General features: G+C 41.6%; 1 protein-coding gene across 1 annotated transcript in view; it reads right to left on the bottom strand.

Moving 5' to 3' along the window:
• Positions 1 to 20,686, bottom strand: part of FAM135B (family with sequence similarity 135, member B) — a gene marked incomplete at its 5' end in the record, with an annotated part of 34,447 nt that overhangs the window by 2,322 nt on the left and 11,439 nt on the right. The window contains 9 exons of the mRNA XM_008937362.1: positions 1,829 to 1,939; positions 2,743 to 2,894; positions 3,196 to 3,293; positions 5,676 to 5,767; positions 7,018 to 7,184; positions 8,830 to 10,900; positions 11,696 to 11,850; positions 16,299 to 16,372; positions 18,464 to 18,619. Coding sequence (XP_008935610.1) covers positions 1,829 to 1,939; positions 2,743 to 2,894; positions 3,196 to 3,293; positions 5,676 to 5,767; positions 7,018 to 7,184; positions 8,830 to 10,900; positions 11,696 to 11,850; positions 16,299 to 16,372; positions 18,464 to 18,619 — 3,076 coding nt within the window. The remainder of the gene's footprint in view (positions 1 to 1,828; positions 1,940 to 2,742; positions 2,895 to 3,195; positions 3,294 to 5,675; positions 5,768 to 7,017; positions 7,185 to 8,829; positions 10,901 to 11,695; positions 11,851 to 16,298; positions 16,373 to 18,463; positions 18,620 to 20,686) is intronic.

The raw sequence follows: 20,686 nt of genomic DNA, 5'->3' as shown, positions 1-20,686 counted from the left end.
TTCCCCTGTCTGTGGTCTCTTGAGCTCTCTCTCACCCACATTCAGCAGAAAAGTAGGAAAATGGGCAGATGATCTTGTCTACTAGTCCAGAGAGCATCCTGAACACAGAACCGTGGGCGTGCCTTCATCTTTCCCTCCCCTTTATGGGAAAGTGGTCCAGAACCAAGTCCATTGACTTCTAGATTTTCATAGTAAAGTTGACCTTCACCACCACAGAGAGGAGAGGAAGAGTCCTACTGGCTGTTTTTACTAAGGCTGGCTGAAACTATCTTCTTCTTGTGCAATCAGACCAGCTGTGGTAGTGATTTCTGTCTGATGTAAAAGGTAGGAAATGCAATAGGGAGAGTTACCATATCTAAACTCTCATGTGAAGAGGCTCAATAGGTAATATTGTTCATTTTTTCTTTCAAGACAAGCTCAAGGAACATTTAAAGAGATTGAAAAGTAGCAGGGACTTCTACATTAAGAACAAAGTCAGAAATTGCTGGAGTTTTAAAGAGTTATCTGGGAAAGTAGGCACAACACTGTTTCTGATGTCTCTCCCTCTGTAGGTTCTTTCAATTATTTTTGAGAGCAAGGTGCTAGAAGTAAGGGCACCTCTATTTTGACTCAGTGTGTCAGCTCATATGTTCACATCTGGACCTACCTACTTCAGATTTTTCACCTAAGCATCTACCTGGATGATTCTGGTTTTACAGACAACACTCTTCACATTTGAATTTCTGCTTTCTGCTTTTGCAGGGACAACACCTTAATTTATAGCCAGCTCTCCAGTCTACCAAGTTAACAAAATGAATGGCTTTGACTCACAACACATGCTTTGGAATTCTTTGCTGAGGACATTACAATGTGAGCTTCCTGTGTAGACCAAATTTTATTTGAATATGACAGTAGTAAATCAAACATCAACTGTACTCCACGGAAATGAGAAATCAAAGGAAATCAAAGGGAAAACTCAGATAAGGGAAATCAAATAATACCAAGACACAGCAGCTTCTAATTGTTTGTTATAATTATGTCATATAGAGTATTCATAAAATTATGAAACAGCTCTTTGTCTGACTGACTAAGAGCTTAGAAGTTATATTCATTTTAATATGGACTTTGTTTCCTATTATCAATGTAGCAAAGTTTGAGAAAAAAAAATAAATATCAAACAGTGGCCTTATGACTACAGAGCTAGTGCTAGTTTGCTCACACAGTATTAAAAATAACTCTTAAAAGGAAGTATTTTCTTGAACAGAAGAATCATGCTTGATTTCTTTTCTTAAGAAAAGCCTGATTTATTCCATTTATTCATGAAAGAGCAAGGGAGGGGTAAAAGGACTCTATTTAGACATCATTTTTCCAGCGTGTGGCCATACATCTCTCTCTGTAGTACAAAGGTGTCACAATAGACATGAATAAAACTTGCTTTTCATCTCACAGAGTTATATTTCCTAGAGACAAGAGATATTAAACTCAAAAAAAAATTAAAAAAAAAAGGAAAAATGTATTTCATCTAGTAGTATAAATTATGCAATAGTGGCCTGTCAAGAAATATATTTCTTGCTTGCAGAATATAAACTTAGATGCATGTGTACTACAGCATGGACATCTTTGGTGCTGTTTTGCAGATACAGTCACTGATAACTAGAACAGAAAAAAATGCACTGAGAAAATAGATACTAAATTTTAGACAAAACAATCCTTCTGGAAAGCAAGACTGTTTAAAGAACAATCATCAACAAAATGCAGATTGCCTTTAGTCCCTAGAGGACTTGAATCTCACAACATTCCTTTGGAATAGCCCTTAATATTTACACAGCCACACAAAACTCCCACTCACCCGTTTTTTGGCTGAGCTGATAGAGGAAACATTTGCGTAAATCTGCGTTGTCCCTGAAGGTCAGTTGCAAAAGTGACCCTGATTTTTTCAACTTCTGCATGAGCCACAGACCTGGAATGAAAATTGGTGTATACTTTCATCCTGTTTGCTAATTATCAGACAAGAGGATTAAAGAAGTGCCTATAGTAAGGGTAGCACTGTAACTCACTGTAGGTTTTGCTTCCCCTTGTATTGCTAATCAGAGAGAAAAATCTAAGGGTCTCACTGGACAGGGGTAATGGTTTTAAACTAAAAGCAGGTAGATTTAAACTAGATATAAGGAGGACGTTTTTTATGATGAGGGTAATGAAACACTGGAACAGGTTGCTTGAAGAGGTGGTAGATTTCCCACTCCTGGAAACTTTACATGTCAGGATGGATGGTGCTCTGAGCAACCTGATCTAGTTGAAAATGTTCCTGCTCATTGCAGGGGAGTTTGGACTAGACGACCTTTAAATGTCCCTTCCAATCCAAACAATTCTATGATTCTGTGGCTGTCCATGTCATGGTAGCATGAACAGGAAGGTTGAACTGTGAGGACATTCAAGTCCCAGGGTACTTCTTCAGCCTTGGAGATACCTTTCTTTATTGGCAGTATACAGAGAAGCAGACAAATACAGTGGAAGCAAGGTCATCTCTAACTGCTGCACATTCCTGGGCTTTCCAAGGAGCACTGTGCTGGACCTTGTAGCAGATACTAAAAATTCCTCTCATTGCAGTTTTTTTCTGTCTGAGTTTGAATTCTTCAGCAAACACTTTCCACAACTTTAATGTAAAAGTCATGTTGTTATGACTTATTGCTGCCTCCATGTGCTGCTCTCTCATGCACTCTGCCACAGACTGCAGCCAGTCATAGCCTTCCTATCAACTCTTACCTGTACTAACCAAAGTACTGTTGTTGTAAAGGGTTCCCAGGTGAGGCCCAGAGAGGGAGAGGAAGGTGTGTAACTTGTTGAGGTAATAGCGAAACCTGGGGCGAGTCAGTACAGAACGAATGATGACGTTACCAAGGGAATGTCCAATAAAACTGTTGGGAAAGAATTAATTATGTCAACAACAACAAAAAAATCTGTACTTTATTTAAACTAAACATGAATGGGACATCTTGCTTTTGGGAGGACTCTTATCAGTGCTTCCAGTAACATCCTTCAGTTACCATTTCACTTTCTTTTTAGCCTAGTAGATACACTTCCATCTGTGCCAACATAAAAATTCACCTCACTGATTCAATGGCTTTTGACACAGGGCACTTTTTGAACAGTTCATTTCACTGTATGTTGCTCAAGTAACTCCAACAATCACAGACTATTAACTAGCAGAACTCTTACCTTATTCGGGATATGGAGAGGTTGTACAACTGGATATGCTGAATAATTTCATCTAATAATCGGTCAGTCATGGTATCAAAATCAGCAAAAGTGTCAGTCTGGTGAAAAATGGAATGAGGTGGTGAATTAAAATACACTGTACTTATTGCACACTGATGTTATTTTCAAAGTAAAATGCAAGCAGAAAAGTAATATCCAGTCCCAAATTTCTGTATACATGTTCAGGGAGGGGGGGGATTTTTCTCATTGGACTCTAGTGTATCCTTTTTTTTATTGTACCTTGGACTCTATTGTATCTTTTAGATTCGAGAACACAACCTGAGAATTCAGATTAGGAGCAGAGTAGTCCTGTCACTCACAAGGCATGGAAATAGGGCCCTCTAGAACACAATTCATATTTTAAGAAGGTTGAATTACCTCCTGTGGTTGCTCCTCTTTCTCTACCAACTGTGCCTCTAACATTGACATGTGTCATGATAAGCTAAACCCGGACCTACAATTTATTAATAGCAAGGTTAATAATATTAAGCTGAGTGATTCCAGAGTCATGAGTATGATCTTAAAGCAGCCTGACTTGACACTGGTGAGAACTGGAAAATACTCAGTGGCTCTAGATAGCATACTCTGCACAAGGGAGAAAAGCTTTGGCATTTAGGATTTAACAGATTGCTACAATAAGATAGTTCACAGCACTAAACACTGGCACACAGGTTATGCTGATGCTGAGGATGTAATCACAAAATTATCTGGCCACCTTAATGAAATTCTGTGTGTTTGTTACTCAACAGTTATCAGCAAGAGAATGAGTTAGAAAGAGAGACAAACAATGTGTACTGCCAGTTGTGATACAATAAACCAAACAATATATTGCCCAGCCTATACGATTGCAGGCAGATCCTATTCAGAACTGTGTCATTTGGCAATCTAACAGGACTCTAAATCAAATTCGTAACTAATGAGATGCCACAAAAACAATCATCAAATGTTGGAACAGCTATTCAGAGCAAATATATCAGTAATTAATGCTTTTGTGACACAACTCATCTTGCTAATTGCAGCTCTTGCAAAGGAAAACATGAGCATATTCGCTTTGGAATACAGCCTCAAAATAAATGTTCTCCTAAACTACAAACAGTCCACTAACCTTCTGCCTGTTTGTTTTGTCTGCATTAAGAATTAATGATTTGCTCCTGGGCTCATTATCCCAAATCTTTCAGGTTGGTTACAAGTAGAAGAATACCAGCCTGAACATTAATCATAAACAAAACACATGAAGTGCCATATTTCACCTCATTATATCTCTATTCTTTACTATCATCTCAGCCTGATCAAGCTTGTCAAATCTATCACAAAAGAATGTCTGAAAAAATTGATTTGCATTTTCCTCTATAAGGCAAACTTCAGCTAAATGACTGATTTCTTGGGTCATTTTTAGTGTGGTTCTCAGAGCAGGAAAAAAAAAAAATAGGTGACAGGATGCCTTACAACATCCAAATAGTCATCAAACCACACGTGTTGTATTTCCAGTGCTCTTGGACCTTCCTCACCTTCCCAGATTATAAGAGCACTAAAAGTTCCTATTACAGGCTCTGGATAACATTAAATAGAGATGTTATAAGATGTTTTATTCTCTGAAAACATAAGAAAAGGCTTTGATGCAAGTCTGACGTGGTCTCATTAGTTTCATCTTGCTTACATCCACTGTGCAGGTCTGCTGCTGACTGATGTGCACTGGAAGGTGGCAGTTTCACAGACTAACACCAACTGGCCACTTCAAACTAGAAAAGCTGTTGAACAAAGTGGGCTGTAAAGCTTTGACTCAAGTTTCTCTGCTGCTCGTAAATCAGAATTATGTTTCTGACTGCTCACTGGAAATCCTTTTCTTGTGCATAAAGTTAGTCCTCTGCGTGATAAATATGGGTTCATTGCAGAGCAAAGCACAGAATTCATTTCTGTGTCACTGCCTAGTCTAGCAATGTCTTTTGCTGGAAGATATTTATCATTCAAGTGAATAAATCTTGCAAACATTGCAACAGAAGAAACAATGGCAGATGCAGCAAAGGAAGCTGAAAACAACTGCTCAGTGTTCCACACCTTCCAAAAAATTTGACATCACCAAACTTGCTGCTTGCTGTTGGTGTTGTTTTCCCTGGCATCCAACAGGCAGAGGCACCATGCTGCTAAGTTTGCAAACTGAGAGGATAAATCAATGTTATTCTTCTAAGGTCTAGTCATGTAAGTGCTGATGTCATTGTCTTTGACTTTAATGTGAAGAATATTTTCTACTGGGTTTGAACATCCTACCAAAGGAGACAGGAAGAGGACCAGGCCTCTGGACTCAAAACTACATATAATTTCCTTAATTCACCAGTGCCTTTGTTTCATTCAGCTGGTGAAAAGACATTGCTAAAGACCCTGTTTCAGCAATGTCAACAGCTTATAGTAGATCTAGAGGAAGACAGAAATCAGCTCTATACTACCTGATTTCTTTCAGACATTAGGAAGTCCAGTTTTCCACCTGGAAGACCCAGTTCTATAAAAGTCTTTACCAGCCGCAGATCTGCACTGTTACCTGGAAATAAATGTTATTTATGAGATTTAATTCAACAGAAGAATAATTAATACACAGACAATTTAATACATTCATCTTCCTATAATCCCTGACGCTAGAGAGCTCTTGCTAAGTGCTGCTAAGAGCTTGCCACGGCATAGGATCATGCCATAAAACAGTGGGAGAGCAACAATAACCACAGCCTGAGGAGCTGGGGCTGGACCTCACCTCCTGCTGCTGAGGACTGCATCAGTGGTGGGGAAGAAAGGGCAAAGATCAGGCTGAGAATAACTTTGTCCCTTATTTGGTGAACAGCAGACCTAAGACAAAAAGCTGAGGCCCATCCTTCCACCTTCACATCTGGAGGAGCTCCTGGGCAGCCCTGCCAGGGCCCTCTGCCTGTGTGCTGGAATATAGGGCTGTACTTGCAGAGGTATAGCCTCCTGCCTCTGTGTATTCACAGCTAGAGACAGTGTGGAAATACTGCCAAGCTCCTAATATTTTGGGAGATGCACTGTTCTGTTCTAGGAAATCCCAAAGTCTTCTAAAATGTTTTGTTGGAAAAATAGGTACCTCCACCTCATGAGAAGGACATTGCTGCTGCTGAGATACTGAGTGGCAAAGAGTCATTGCTCAAGCCAGCAAGTGTTTGTTTTCCACCTTTCTGAGAATGCCTGAGATTTCAGTCTACACCCCTCCTTCTCTGTAGTTTCAAGGTTATCATCTATGCCTTTTCTATTGATATCAATAATTTATCCAGAGAATTTTCAAGTTTAGCATATCTATTTTCTGCTTAGAAAGCATATATGTAAAGAATCCCAAGCCATGCTTCCTCTGCAGTGAATAATGCTTTTTTATTCTCTCACTTTCTAAAGCCAACCACTCTCCACCCTGTAGCAGTGCTGGAGGAGGTTAAATAGCGTTTTCATCCTGGTGGCATACTACAAAGGAACTGATCATTTGTGAGAAGACAAGAGTTACAGGAATGCATTCCTCCTGCACACAGAAGGGCTGGTGTACTTTAGTGAGGAGTTCTGTTTAAACAACAACAAAAAAAATTGTAGCACCCATTTCTTCAAGCAAATATTTAATATTCTCCTAGACCCTTTACTACAGTGGACTGAATAACAAAAACAAAAATAAAGGACTAATCGCTTAGCTAAGTTAAAGCCATTCCTTAGAGCCTCCATTCTTCCATACTTGCTGGACATGTGCCCTTTTTTCTGTCTACACCAAAATGACTTGTAAACAGCAATTCCTCCTGGCCTTACCATCCAATCCATGGACACAGACAACCAGGTGAATTCCATCTTCCAAATTTTCCTCCTCTTCCTCTGGTGGAAAATATGGGATATCAGAAGCTAGTACAGATAAGTCACTGTACAGAAATCCTTCAATCTTCATTTCTTTTTTAAATTTTTCTTTGGCCTGATAAAAACTGGAGAATACATTAATTAATCACAATAGGACCGGGTGTTCAACAACAAACCTTCAAACTAGAAATTGGGAGGCTGCTGTTTGCAAGAGGTATATTTCCAACTTTCAAGCAGACACCAAGGTATTATTCCTTATCTGTTCTGGTTGAGAGAAATCAGGATGCAGGGAAAAAAAAAAATCTGATTCTGAGTGATCTGGCTACAGGGAATAGCTAAAGCCCATTAGCACCTCACACCTGCCAGAGGAATGATTTACTAAAAAATAATTTTCAGGTGTCCCATAACTATGAGTCTAAGTTAAAATGCAAGATTGCTAATTCTGTAATGATGTCATCAGTTTAATAGATACTGGAATGCAAAAGGTATAATTTTGCTGGCATTGGATGCATTCATAGGCAGATAGAAGTTGTTCTCCTCATTCCTCAGACTGCTGAAAGAATTAAGATAGCCCCTTTCCTACTCAAGGTCTAAACTTTGACACATGAGTTCACCCTGAAGCTTTCTGCTGGCTGATGATACCAAACTCTTCGCTGGCTTTTTGACTTCAAAAAAACTTATTCAAATATTTTAGGAATTAATCACAATATAAGTGTAGAGATAGGTAAAAAGCTGGAGGGGACCAGGTTAGGAGACAGAAACATTTAAAGCTTGGGGGTAGTTTAAGTCTACTTGATGTAATGATGAGCATCACACTAGCCCAAATGACTTTAAAGGAGCACAAGAATGAAAAAATCTAACATTCAGGCCATGGATCTGGAGGCTCTGGATCCATGAATACATGTTCAAATGTTTTCTTTCACAAAGAAATTTTACACTTAGATTAAGCAGGATTTACAACAGGGACTATAAAATGAATCTCGAGATGTTTTCAAAAGAATAAAATTAAATCCCTGGATTACAAACAAATACACATGCAGAGAGTCAGTATTTTGGGCAGCTGAATAGGTTGAAGAAATGCCCATGCTACTGTTTTCCCTCAGCACATCAGAGGCACCATAATACAACAGAAGTATATATGTACTAGTGTTTCAGGGTCACTGTGACATCAAGGACACAACATGGCACTTTTGCCATGCTCAGTGAAGCAAGGAAAAAAAATCATGCCTCTTCTCCAGCTACCCAGGATGCCAATTCTCCCACATTTTCAGCTTAAGAAGATGAATTGGCTTCCAGTCAATCTCTGCTCCTGTTTCATAGTTTAGCTAATGAGTTCAAGTACTCAAGTAGAAGAAAAGAACAAAGTGTGGGACTTCCATTGTGAACTGGCTATCTGCAGCAGTCAAAACTGAGTAGTATTGACTTAATGAAGGAGAGACAGATCTTAAAGGTTATTTGGATATTTAAATTCCACTGGTTTTCATGAGGATTAAGGACCTGATGTCTTTGACAGTCTCAGTCTCTCTGGGTTTTCATCTTTCCTGTTTATTTGGATTATTCTACATAAATATTTTGTCTCTCTGGATTATTTATACTGTACTTCTTCAGGCAGCAACTGTTTCTGAATGCAAACTTACAGTACTGCATGTTGTATTGGGGCTATGAACTTAGTCGCAAACTTACAGTACTGCATGTTGTATTAGGGCTGTGAACTTAGGGTGTCTCAGCATTACAATAACATTAATGAAGAAAGTAATTACACATTCTTACTTCAGCATCCTCTCATTGGTCTCTTCATCCATCTCATTTGAAGCAGAAGGGACAACTCCGAAGGAGCCCAGGGGCTGGCGTGTGATGGGGAAGGCAGCCTGCTTTGCAGAGAAGCCCATCATAGCAGGGGTCTCTTTGAGCACAGAGGAAAAGGGAAGACATGTGGCTGTGCAAGAGACGGAGAGGTTCACCACATCCACAGCCTTTCTGCTCTCCAGGGCCACTCCCTCCGGCGTCGCCAGATTGAACCCAGCGCCGTTAGCGACAAGTTCCTGCTCTTGGCTGCTGGGTTCCTGAGGATATCCAGCCTGGGAGGATCCTGCAGCAGGGTCTGCTGAGGCAGGCGTGTCGTTCAGCTCAATTTCTTGTAAGCCCTGCATTTCTGCATCCACTGCTGGGCTCTCAGCAGCAAGAGAGCTACCACACTCCCCTTCCATCGCGCCAAATTTCGTTGAGGTCTCTGAAGCAGCTGGAGCAGGATAGCAAAAATCTGGTGCCAGCTTTATGCTTTGTGGGAAACTTTCCTCTCCTGAAATTCTGCCATTGGAGTAAAAGCCTTGTTGTATTTTTAAACTGTCTGTCTTAAGTTTATCCTTTGGATCCTCAGTGCATGTATCCAACTTATTTATATTTTTGTCCAAGTAATGACAAGCCCTTGGTGTTTTTAAGCTGCACTCACCATCACTCTCTAGTGACTGGCACCCAGAAACAATATCTTGGAGCTGTTTTGGACAAACGGGTGGTGTTGCATTTTCCAAACTATAGTAAGTCTCTGGAAAACCTTCCTTCTCCTCCTCCCCTTGTAACTCAGTGTTACTGCTACTGTGTTTGACGGAGACTTTGGGATGTCCCCTTGATTCTAGCTGCCCACTTTCAGTGGTGATTTGACACTCGGAAAAGTCCAAGATTAATTTTCCATCCTCACCTTCTTTTTCCATGGAACTTTCGACATTGTCTCCTGGATCTGCCAAGGCTACTTCCAGGTGTTTGGATATATCTACCTCCTCTGCAGGCTCTTCTGGGCTACTGATCTGAGGAGCCGAGACAGATTTTGTCAGCTTGGTAAGCTCCACTTCCCTCTCCTCTTCCTCAAAGGGCAAAGAGCTGATGGATGTGAGCGACGCCTGGATGCCACTGGGCAAGCTGGTGTTGCTCTCTGTGTGGCCCCCCTCCAGGGAATTCCTGTGGATGGCGTGTCTCCGGACCAAGTGGTGCAGGACCTCTCGGTCGCTGGGCAGCTCCAGCGCCCGGCTGCGAGCGTCGGACCACGCCACCGAGCTGGGCTCGCTTTCGATGCCCGAGTCAGATATTATAGAGGAGGATCTTTTGATCACCCCTGACGTCAGGGTAAACTCTTCACACTCCTCACCTCGTTGCTCCTTTGTGAACAACTTCACTTCAAGATTATGTGGGGGCAAAGTTTTCAAAACAGGGAGCAGAGCCTTGGTGTCTAGATCGCCTGTCTTCTCAAGACTGGTTTCATTCAGTGCAAGCTCAGATGAACTGGAAGCATTCTCAGGATGATTAGATTTATCTGTTTTATGAATTTCAGTCCTGTCTTCCAAGTCATCAGTTCCACATGCTCCACACTCATACTGAGCACGGACGGTTAGCACAGGCTCACTGCTGTGGGAATCCTTATTGCTAGGTTTCATAACTCCATAGGTAACATCTGCCACAAGTCTATTGTCTTTTACTAAAACTCCCTCAGGTGTTTTAAAGTCTTCTGATGTGCATGCTGTATTGCCTGGCTCTGAGTCAGAAGTATTTTCCTCACCTGAAACAAAAATATTTTCAGGTTTCCTTTGGCCTTCTTTGTTCACTGTACATACCTGAGATGTGAAGTGCTGGTTTAAACCCTTAGCTGCATAAGCAGCACCTTCAATACCACTGTATATGCAGGAGGGATTCCCATTTGTCCTGTCTGTGTGTATTAGTGAAGTACCTTTCCCAAAGTCTCCTTTCATTATTGCAGTGGCATCATTTGATGCAAAATCTTTGCTATCAACTATCACATCCATCTGAGTATTGGCAGGAACCTCAAAATCTGTGAATACCTCCAAATTCTGATCTGAAAGAAAGAAAGAAAAAAAAAGAAGTAGTATCTGCAAGAACACAACAAATTACCCTCAGGTGATGTGGGGCTTTAAAAAGTGATTGTAAGGCCCCAAAAAATTCTGCATATTATATAAATCATACTTATATTAGAGGCATATCACAAATGCAAGCACCAGAGTAAATTTAACTAGATTTATACTCACTAAACAGTTCTAGCTAGGCCAAAGAAGACAATATCAATAAAATACACTTTTCTTACTATAACTGTACCTAAACTACTAGTTTTTTCAGCATAGGTAAGCAAAACAAAGCTAACACTTCTCTGTATTCCTCACATCATCCAACACCGTTCATAGTACAGCTCTTGCTTGTGAGTCAGTTTAATATCCAGTTTAATACTTTAAATACCTGTAATGAGCATAGTCAAAACAGGCAGATGGATAACTCTGGAAGAGTAGAAATTTTGGATCACAGGCCATATTTATTAGACTATGATCAGCTTTAATATTAATTCATATTGCTTCCTTGCTAATCTTAATAGTTGAGTAAAAAGAAAAGAGAACCAAGGGCTATGAGATTTTTACTACGAATCTGCAGAAATAAAAATTCCTTAATTAGAAATTGGATTAGGGTACTCAAGGGGAAATTATTTTTTTTTGGAAAGCAAAGTTGCCTTTCAGGGACAGTGTTGGGCTTTGTGCTGGAACTGTTCTTGCTGTTGAGTTCTCTTACCACTAGATGTCACACCGGGGATGAAATTCACAGTGCTATTTTCCCTCGAAGCTGCACCTTGTGGTGTTCCACTCACCTTTGCAAGGCGTATCCGTGTACCTATCTTCAAAGATAACTGGGAGCGTGTTCCAGTCCCCATCTATGTCGAGGCATTCTGCTGGGAGCGGGGGCATGCTGGTGAAGTACTCCGAACTACGAATTTCTGTAGAAATCTGGCCCTGACTTTGGATCCTGGTGGCAAAGTACAAAAGAAATGGAGGATTGGAGTAGTTATCATGGTGTTTCTGCATCAGTCGTGCAAGCTCAGTAGCAAAGCTGGGTGTGTAAGAAGTGGACAGAGGCAATGTGCTCACAAGACCAGGAGGCAGTACTGCAAGGTGGAGGGTTACCCAGCACCCCTAGGAGGCTTCCTGTGAGTTGATTTCTATCTCTCAGAGATATCTACAGCCTGGAAGGATGCATGGCAGGCCCTCTCTCTCACTTTTACCATTCCTCAGAGTGCTGTGATATCTCACATTACATATGCATCTGGGAGAGCTAAGGCAAACGTGGGGGTTGACCTGGGCTGGATGCCAGGACCCCACCAGAGATGCTCCATCACTCCCCTTCCTCAGCTGGATAGAGAAGAGAAAAATACAACAAAAGGCTCATGGGTCAAGATCAGGACAGGCTGAGATCACCCAATTACTGTCACAGGCAAACCAGACTCGACTTGGGGAAGAAAAAAAGATCACTACCAATAAAATTAGAAAAGGAAAATGAGAAATAAAATCAAATCTTAAAACACCTTTCCTCCAACCCCTCTTTTCATCCCAGGTTCAGCTTTACTCCTGATACTCAGTGGCACGGGGGGATGGGGAATGGGAGTTGCAGTCAGTTCCTCACACGTTGTCTCTGCTGCTCCTTCCTTCTCGGGGGAAGGAATCCACAGACTCCTCCTCTGCTCCAGGGTGGAGACCCTCCCATGGGAGACAGGCCTCCACAAACTTCTCCAACATGAGTTCTTCCAATGGGCTACAAATCTTCATGAACTGCTCCAGGATGGGTCCCTTCCATGGGGTTTAGTGCTTCAGGAACAGACTGATGCAGCATTGGTCCCACACAGGTTCACAAGTCCTGCCAGCAAATCTGCCCCAGTGTTGGCTCCTCTTTCTCCACAGATCCGTAGGTCCTGCCAGGGGTCCACTCAAGCATGGGCTTCCCACGTGGTCACAGCGTCCTTTGGGCACATCCACCTGCTCCAGTGTGGGGTCCTCCACAGGCTGCAGGTGGAGATCTGCTCCACCATTAACCTCTATGAACTTCAGGAGGAGAGCCTGCCTCACCATGGTCTTCACCACGGGCTGCAGGGGAATCTCTGCTCCAGTGCCTGGAGCATCTCCTCCCCCCCACTTCACTGACCTTGGTGCCCGCAGTTGTTTCTCTCAGATATTCTCACTCCTCTCTCCAGCTGCATTTGTGCAGGTTTTCTCTCTCTCCCTCTTCTCAAATACGTTCTCACAGAGGTGCTACCACTGTCACTGATGGGCTCAGCTTTGGCCAGCACTGGGTCCATCTTGGAGCCTTTCTGGCATTGCCTCTATCAGACGTAGGGGAAGATTCTGGCATCTTCTCACAGAAGCCACATCTACAGCCCCCCTACTACTAAAACCTTGCCAAGCAAACTCAATACCACCATTGACAGATACAGAATAAACGTCTGTTTCCACCACATGGGTTGTGTAAAATGCTGCCTAGGCTTTCATGAGCGAATGTGACACTAAACTGGCCAATGATTGTGGGTCCATGTATGATAAACACAATAATTTTGTTCTGACAAGCTTTCCTATGTAAGAATCTTCCCCAAAAAAATGGGGAAAATAAAAAAAATACTTTAGTTATGTTGACTCTTTGATGAATTAGTGTGTTTATTCTAAAGGAACAAGCTTTTCATAGATGGCCAGCTGAAAGCAATTCTGCACAGATCCCATTGGACAAGACAAAGGCAATATTTCAGATCATCACTGGCAAGAGGCAGGCAATCATCATGTGGCAGCTAATTGGAAAAAAAAACACTTTATACATTATAAAGCAAAACACAAACAGCAGGTTTGTGATTCATGCCAGCATGGAAGATTCCTGTGTCCAGACACAAATAACTTCTTCAGAGTATCAGCTTCAACTTCAGAATATAATTGTTGCTGTCTATCATTTGCTCTTACCTGTAGGCCAGTTATTTTTTCCTCAAAGATAAACAAGTTATTGGTTGGTAAAACATGACTCAGAAAGGAGCCACAAACAGCTAACTGCTCATTTTGGCCTGCAGCAATATCTGAGTGTTTGGAGTTAACTCTTAGCACCACAATAAAGTTCTCCCTGACGTATAAAGTAAGAGCATGAGCATCTTACTGAAAGGCACATGAAAAAAATAATAAGCTAAACTTGCTTCAAAATTAATCTGTCATAAAAGATGAATCATTGTTATTCAAAAGTATGAGAAAAAAGAAATACTTTGTCTGTAAAATATTGGGAGAATATGGCACCTGCTAGAGGTTCCCACCCGGTGTGATACCCAGCCTACTGAAAATGGTGTGTCTTCTTCTGCTAAAGGAGTAAAACCTTCTTGTCTGGTGAGAAGGAAGGAAGGACCAGGGGAAAAAACTGTCTGAGTTGGTTGTACAGCACCTGGCACACTGAGAGCTGAGCTCTCGTGGAGACTCTGTGAACTTAATACTCCCTACTGCCACCCTTCACAGTAATACTCTGAAAGCCAAGACTCTCTTTTTCCAACTACATCATCTATCAAAATCAAAAAGGAAACACAATTCCACCATGAGGCCTGTATAGGTTGAATTTACGACATGGACCAACTTTTAAAGTTTGTAAATTATTCTACTGGGTTTTTTTTAATCAGTCTCCTTGATAAACACTGAGGAAAAAAGAGGTAGGAAATAGGCTAGTTCTGCAGCTGTCTGGAGAAATAAAGGCACTTCATGAAATTAGGCTGAACCCTGTGCAAGAGCATGTTTGCTTGAGTGGGGCCACGAGTGTCTGTGCCCTCACCCCAGGGTCCTGCTGTGGGGTTTTCCTGGTACATAGCTCACTTAGAAGCTGACAGGGGAGGACTACACCAGCACAGCTGGGCCCCTGCAGACATGGTGCCCCTCTAATTTGGCAGAACAAGGTAGCCTCGTGCAACCCATTCACTAATGAAGTCGTGGCCCTTTCCATCAACACTGAATCAGCCCTAATGTCCCCAGTGACAGCTCTGAGAAAGTAATTTTCTTCTTTGCACTAGGTCAGAAGCAGATGTCTCACTTAAGCCTCATCATTGTGACAGGATCTGATGCCATGACCTTTTATGACCCTTCTGAAAGATGGGTTTCCACACTGGTAATGCTCCCATCCCTCCACAGTGACAGGCTGTTTTAGAGGACAGATAGTCCAGACATTCCTCATTACTGGGAAATTCAAATCTGAGCATCTTTCTTTGAGCTCTGCCTTCAGGGCTCATGTCCTGCCTATTGTCCATGTGCTCCATTTGGGATCATTGGCTAAAACTGAACACAGAATTTGCCCTGATGTAGCTTTAAAACTGGGTCCTCATGCAGACAAGCCTGGTTCCAAGCAAGACGTGCCACCCAGAAGGAAATACTTACCTTGGCAATGTTTTATAGCATATTTTAATGAATGCAGCCCAGTGCAACGTTTGCTTTCCCAGACTATTTTGCATTGTTGGTTCTCAGCGAATTAATTATCAGCCCTAAGCTCACATCTCAAGTAGCTGGCAATAGGATGAGAGGAAATGGGGTTAAGTTGCACCAGGGGAGGTTTAGATTGGATTTTAGGAAGAATTTCTTTACTGAAAGAGTGGTAGGACATTTGACCAGGCTGCCCAGGGGGGTGGTGGAGTCATCATCCCTGGAAGGGTTCAAAAGTGTGTAGACATGGTACTTTGGCATATGGTTTAGTGCCCAGGGTAGTGTTGGGTTGACAGCTGGATTTTATGAGCTTAGAGGTCTTTTCCAACCTTAATGATTCCATGGTTCTATGACTCTTCCAGCTAATGTTGTGGTATTCTTCATTCCTGTCCTCTGCTGCTGTATTTGGTGAACATCCACAGCTTTGTGTTGGCTGTTTAATGCTCCTGTCTTCATTTGAAGTCCCTTTCTGCTATAGAAAGTAGGGCTGTACTAAACATCAAAAGAAACCCATTACTGCCTTCCTCCAAAAATGTATATTAGGGAAAGTAAAAAGCACCCTTTTAAAAGTTAAGCTTTTGTTGTTCCCTGTCAGCAGCTATTTCCCACTTGATCTGGTGTGGTGGATTTGGGAATTTAATTGAAGAAAGATATAAAAAATATTTCTGCCTGCCCTGTGGCTGATGGTGTTGGTGGAGATGCACTCTGAAGAGAAATTAACTCATCTGTGACTGAGAAGAAAGGTGAGGAAAGAGGATCTCCTGCATCATTTCCCCAGAACATAGGAATTCTGAAATTAATAATTTCTGGGGCCTGATCAGGGTCACTTACTTTTGATCCTGATTTTAATGATTTTACAATATGGAGCTAGAACAGACCCAGTGAATTCTCTCAGAACGAAATCCTCCATATGCAGCAGCAAAAAACAGCCTTGGCTGCAAATAATTTTAAACATTTCCAGTCATTTCAGTGAGAGGGGAAGGTGACTGAGTTACTTACAGGCCTTCCTGGAAGGTGAGCACGGCGTGTTTCTGGTGCTCGGTGTAGAAGAAGGCTTCTGAGAATCTCCTCACCTGAGGGAGGAGCACACAGGTTAAACCTGAGATCTGCTGGAAGGTGCAAGTGCAATCAGCCCAACAACAGAGAGGTGACTGACCAGACTCCTTACTACATTCCATCTGCCTTGCACCACTCTGGTGGCTGAAGAAACCTCAGAGCTGAGTTCTGCTTCACTCTCCTGGCCCAGCACAAAGCAACTGGTGCTGCTGCATATTTTGCTGGGAGGTAAGAAGTGTCCCTTGACAGTAAATCAAGATTTGCTTACCTGCATCTTCTGCTTATTTTCCTAAAAGCTGTCAAATTTACCTATCTGCCATGTATTCTTAAATCAGGGGAGATTTCTTCCATTCCCACTGTGTAAACTATATAGCAGCAATGGACTCAGTTACTAAAGTAAAACAATTCCTAATTAATCATCTCTTATATGGAACAACCACACCAACTCCCAAGAGAGTAAAGGAAGTGTTATATATCAGCCCAGAAGAGAATAAACCCTATCATGTTATAAATACATCTGCTTATGTCATGATACTTATAAATGAGAGCTCTTCAAATCTCTTCATGGACATTACTTCTGTTCAGTGTTGGGCAATCAGTTACAAAAGAGCCACAGATCTGAAGTGGCTGGCAGAGCACAGAGTGTGAAATGAGCTATAAAAAATTCAATGCTGCTTACTGCCCTGGAATAAGCTTTGAGTTTAAATGAAACAAGAATAATATGCAATCAAATGTACTAAGCTTTTAAACTGTAGCCTGTACATCACTAATAATATTAGTAAAAGTGACCTGTGTTACAGTGTCAGAAAATGGCAGCAAAGAGCCTATGTCATAGCAACCCCCTAAATCCCAGTTGTGCTTTAACAAATGGCCTTTCTAAAAAAAATGGACTAGCATCCCTTCAAGAAGACTGTGTCTTAATAGCATGACTTTTCATCTGGGGCTCTCAAACTGTTTCCCAGCGCTGGGAAAGTGTCATTACACACAGCTTATATGGAGAGGAACTGAAGCACACCAAGGTGACGTGTCAAAGCTCATGCAGGCAGCTCTCATCAGCCGAGGCTGGGCAAATCACAGGCTGAGATTCACCTTGCTGGAGCTGGGAGCACACAGAGCTGGATCCTCTGGCTGAAAGCAACCCAGGTCTTCTCTGAGTCAAGGGAGACCTAGTCAAACCAACCAAGGGGTCTCAGCATCAGTCGTTCAGTTACCTCTTCCTGAATTTTATGAAGTTTTTGCAAGCTCAATCATGCCATTGGGGGAGCAACTGGAGAGTTGTTCTGCTCACTCTGGAGAGTAACTGGACCTCCACTGACTTTGACAGGAACCAGAATACTGTAGACTCCTAAAGCTAAGCAAGGTGAATCCTGATCTTTTGTTTGTGTCCCTGCTCTAATGATTAGATCAGACTATGAGTTCAGCTCAGGTGATGTGCTGATGTCTTGTCAATAACAAAAAATGTCCTGATGGAAGACACAGCACTCGTTGAATTAATCAAACAAGCAGATCTGACAAAGTTAGCTCAAAAGACAAGTGCTTTTGTGCCTCCATTGTTATCACGTACAAGAAGCAATTTCCACATGAACAATATTAATATTTTGTTGTCTGCCTCTCCCTAGGAGAAAGGCAAAAACCAGCTCTATTTATATATGTGACACAGTGAAAAGAACAAATCTATATTCCTCATGGTAGTTTTGTGAAAGGAGCTGAGATGAAATTATCTTTTCAGTTATTTGTCACTGTGATGCTTATGCTTTTTAAAGCAAATGTTTATGAATTACAGATATCTAGCAAGTACAGGCAATATCTGCCTCTTTCCACCTACTTCCTGTTCAATGTCTGATTCTGATGTTCAAAATGCACTTATTTTACACAGGAACCTGGGTCACATCAAAGCAACAGCCTTTATCCCAGAAACTACAACCTACAATTTCAAATCCTGGACTTCACCTTGTCTTCACTCCTTGTCCTGCCCACCCTGTTTCAAGTAAACATTCATATGGGGAAAATATATATCTAGAAATATTTGGGATATATATCCAGATAAATCATTCATGTTTGTCAGGAATTGACCATTCCTGAACTTGCTTTTAAACTCTTAGCATTACCCTTAGCATGTGATGTTCCTGAGTCAGATAAGCTGTGACTTCTGGATGGAGCGTTGTCACCTCCAGGAACTGTGTCCACAGGGCCAGGAGGTGGGAGCAAAGCCAGGCGAGGTCCTTGCTTATCTGTTCTGCTATCTTCTCTGGATTGCTCAGCAGCTGAAGGAGAGAAAATGACATTTTGAGATCAAGAGAGTGCTATGAAGGAAAGTTAGTTCATATGTTAGATTAAGTCCTTTTAGGAACAACAACAAAAAAACCTCCTCTTGATTCATAATTATTATTAAAGCTACTATTTTACCCCAAATCAAGCTGGTGAGACTTTTGGGTTTTTTTTTTCTTTAAAAGTCACAAATTTTAGCACAAATGGTCTTAGCTACACAATCGGAGAGCAAGAAGTGGAACAGCCTCAATTTCTTTGAACAGTTTACTGCAGATGTAGTAATTGGGGAAAAAAAAAAAGTCAAAGAAAGTAGGTTCCAAATTATCCACCAGATGGTGCTGGATGCTCTGAAATAATAAACCATGGCCCATCACCTCCTTTCTGAGAGCAAAAGAAGCCTTCTGAGCCGTGTCACACTAGGATCCCAGATGGGTGATTTGGGGCAGTGAGGGGAAAGAACAGCAAAACAAAATCAGACCACTGTGTCCTCCACACACGATGAAAACAGCCACGCCAGAACTCCCTGCTCTTGCTTCTCTCCCACACTAGGACATGCTGGAACACTCCCTGCCCTCCAGATCCAAGCTCCAATTCTGTGCTAAAGCTCCACAGCCTAGGAAGTGCATTTCAGCAGCAGAGCCTCTGCATATCAGTCTCCCTGGATTCACAATATCTTTAACAAGAGACAGACATTGCATTTTAGCTCCTTTTTTTTCTTTTTCTTTTTTTTTTTTTCACAAATAACACAGAAATGAGCCTTCATCTACTTCTAGTGTCCCCACCTGCTTCCACCGAACTGGTAATACTATCAGAAATACTCCAGAAATAATACCAGAGGAATTGCTTATCAGTTCTTGGCCAAGTCTTTTTTTTTTGCTAGGATTTTAGTCAGGCAGCAAGCCTCTTTATTTTTCACGTTCTATTATGCAGATAGTTTTCAGACTGATGACACTGCAAACTAAGTCATGATTAAAAGCAAATTGTCTGTGTGAGAGAGGGAAACCAAAGAAAATATTTTCCCCTCAAAGCTCCTGCATTGAGCATCTGCTGTGTTCTTGGGTTAAATAGAAAGCTATGGCAGGGTAAACTCACTTTTCTTTTAGTTCTGTTTGTATTTAATTTCAAAAATGGACCTGGCTCTGGTAACACAATGATAATGGGAGACTAACCCCACAGGCTTCTTGCTGCATGGTTTTTAAAAGCATTTTCTTCTTTTATAAATGACTGGTTTTCCTGTGTTCTGCTGCAAAGAAATGGTTTCTGTTCATACACTTCTAGAGCATTGCCAATACTAATCTGTGTGCCCCACAGAGGTGTGCACAGCCTCAGCACTTGCACTGCAGTGACAGCCAGTGCTGCCCCTACATCCCACAAATGTTGTACAAGATCCTCAACGTTTATGTCGTGAGAGTCTCTGCAAATTCACTGTCCTTATCATCAAATTATACAGAGATGGATAGAAAGTTATCAGCTCAGGATGCTAAAGCAAAATATTTTCATGGGGCACAGGAGCCCCAAAGTTTTTCCAACGCCCCAGAGAACAAGCTGCTCTAGCTCTTGCAATGCTGTTCCCAGCAGCTTTCAAACAACAGTCAATAAAATTTGGTTTTATTAATACTGCCACGCAAAACAAGTCAATCAGCTTTTTGGGAGAACAAGGGTTGAGCAGGAGTTAGAACATACAGAGAAATGAATGCTGGCATTTTCAGATATATACCAAGCCAATCTGGACTTTCCCTGACTTATAAAAAATAAGTCCAAAAGAGACTCTAGATTGTGTTTTCTGACCTCCTATACCCTTACAGAGTCTAAATCTAGTAGAGATGAGCCAAATACCTTATGTTTCTCTAAATCAAATTTATATGAAATAAGATTTCTTGCAAAGAATCCAAGTCATTACTTAAAACAAAGATATTGGCCATTTCAAACATTTTTCACCCATGACTGATAAACAGTAGCCCACCATCCATAACTGGACTGTGAATGTATTTCCCATTTAGTTTGGCCTCAGTTTCCCTCCATTAACTTATTTTGTCATTCCTTCGTACGCTCTCCCTCCTGCT

Source organism: Merops nubicus, unplaced genomic scaffold (assembly GCF_000691845.1).
Source record: "Merops nubicus isolate BGI_N331 unplaced genomic scaffold, ASM69184v1 scaffold4133, whole genome shotgun sequence".
In the NCBI taxonomy this organism is placed as follows: domain Eukaryota; kingdom Metazoa; phylum Chordata; class Aves; order Coraciiformes; family Meropidae; genus Merops; species Merops nubicus.
This window is presented reverse-complemented; position numbering and strand designations above follow the sequence as displayed.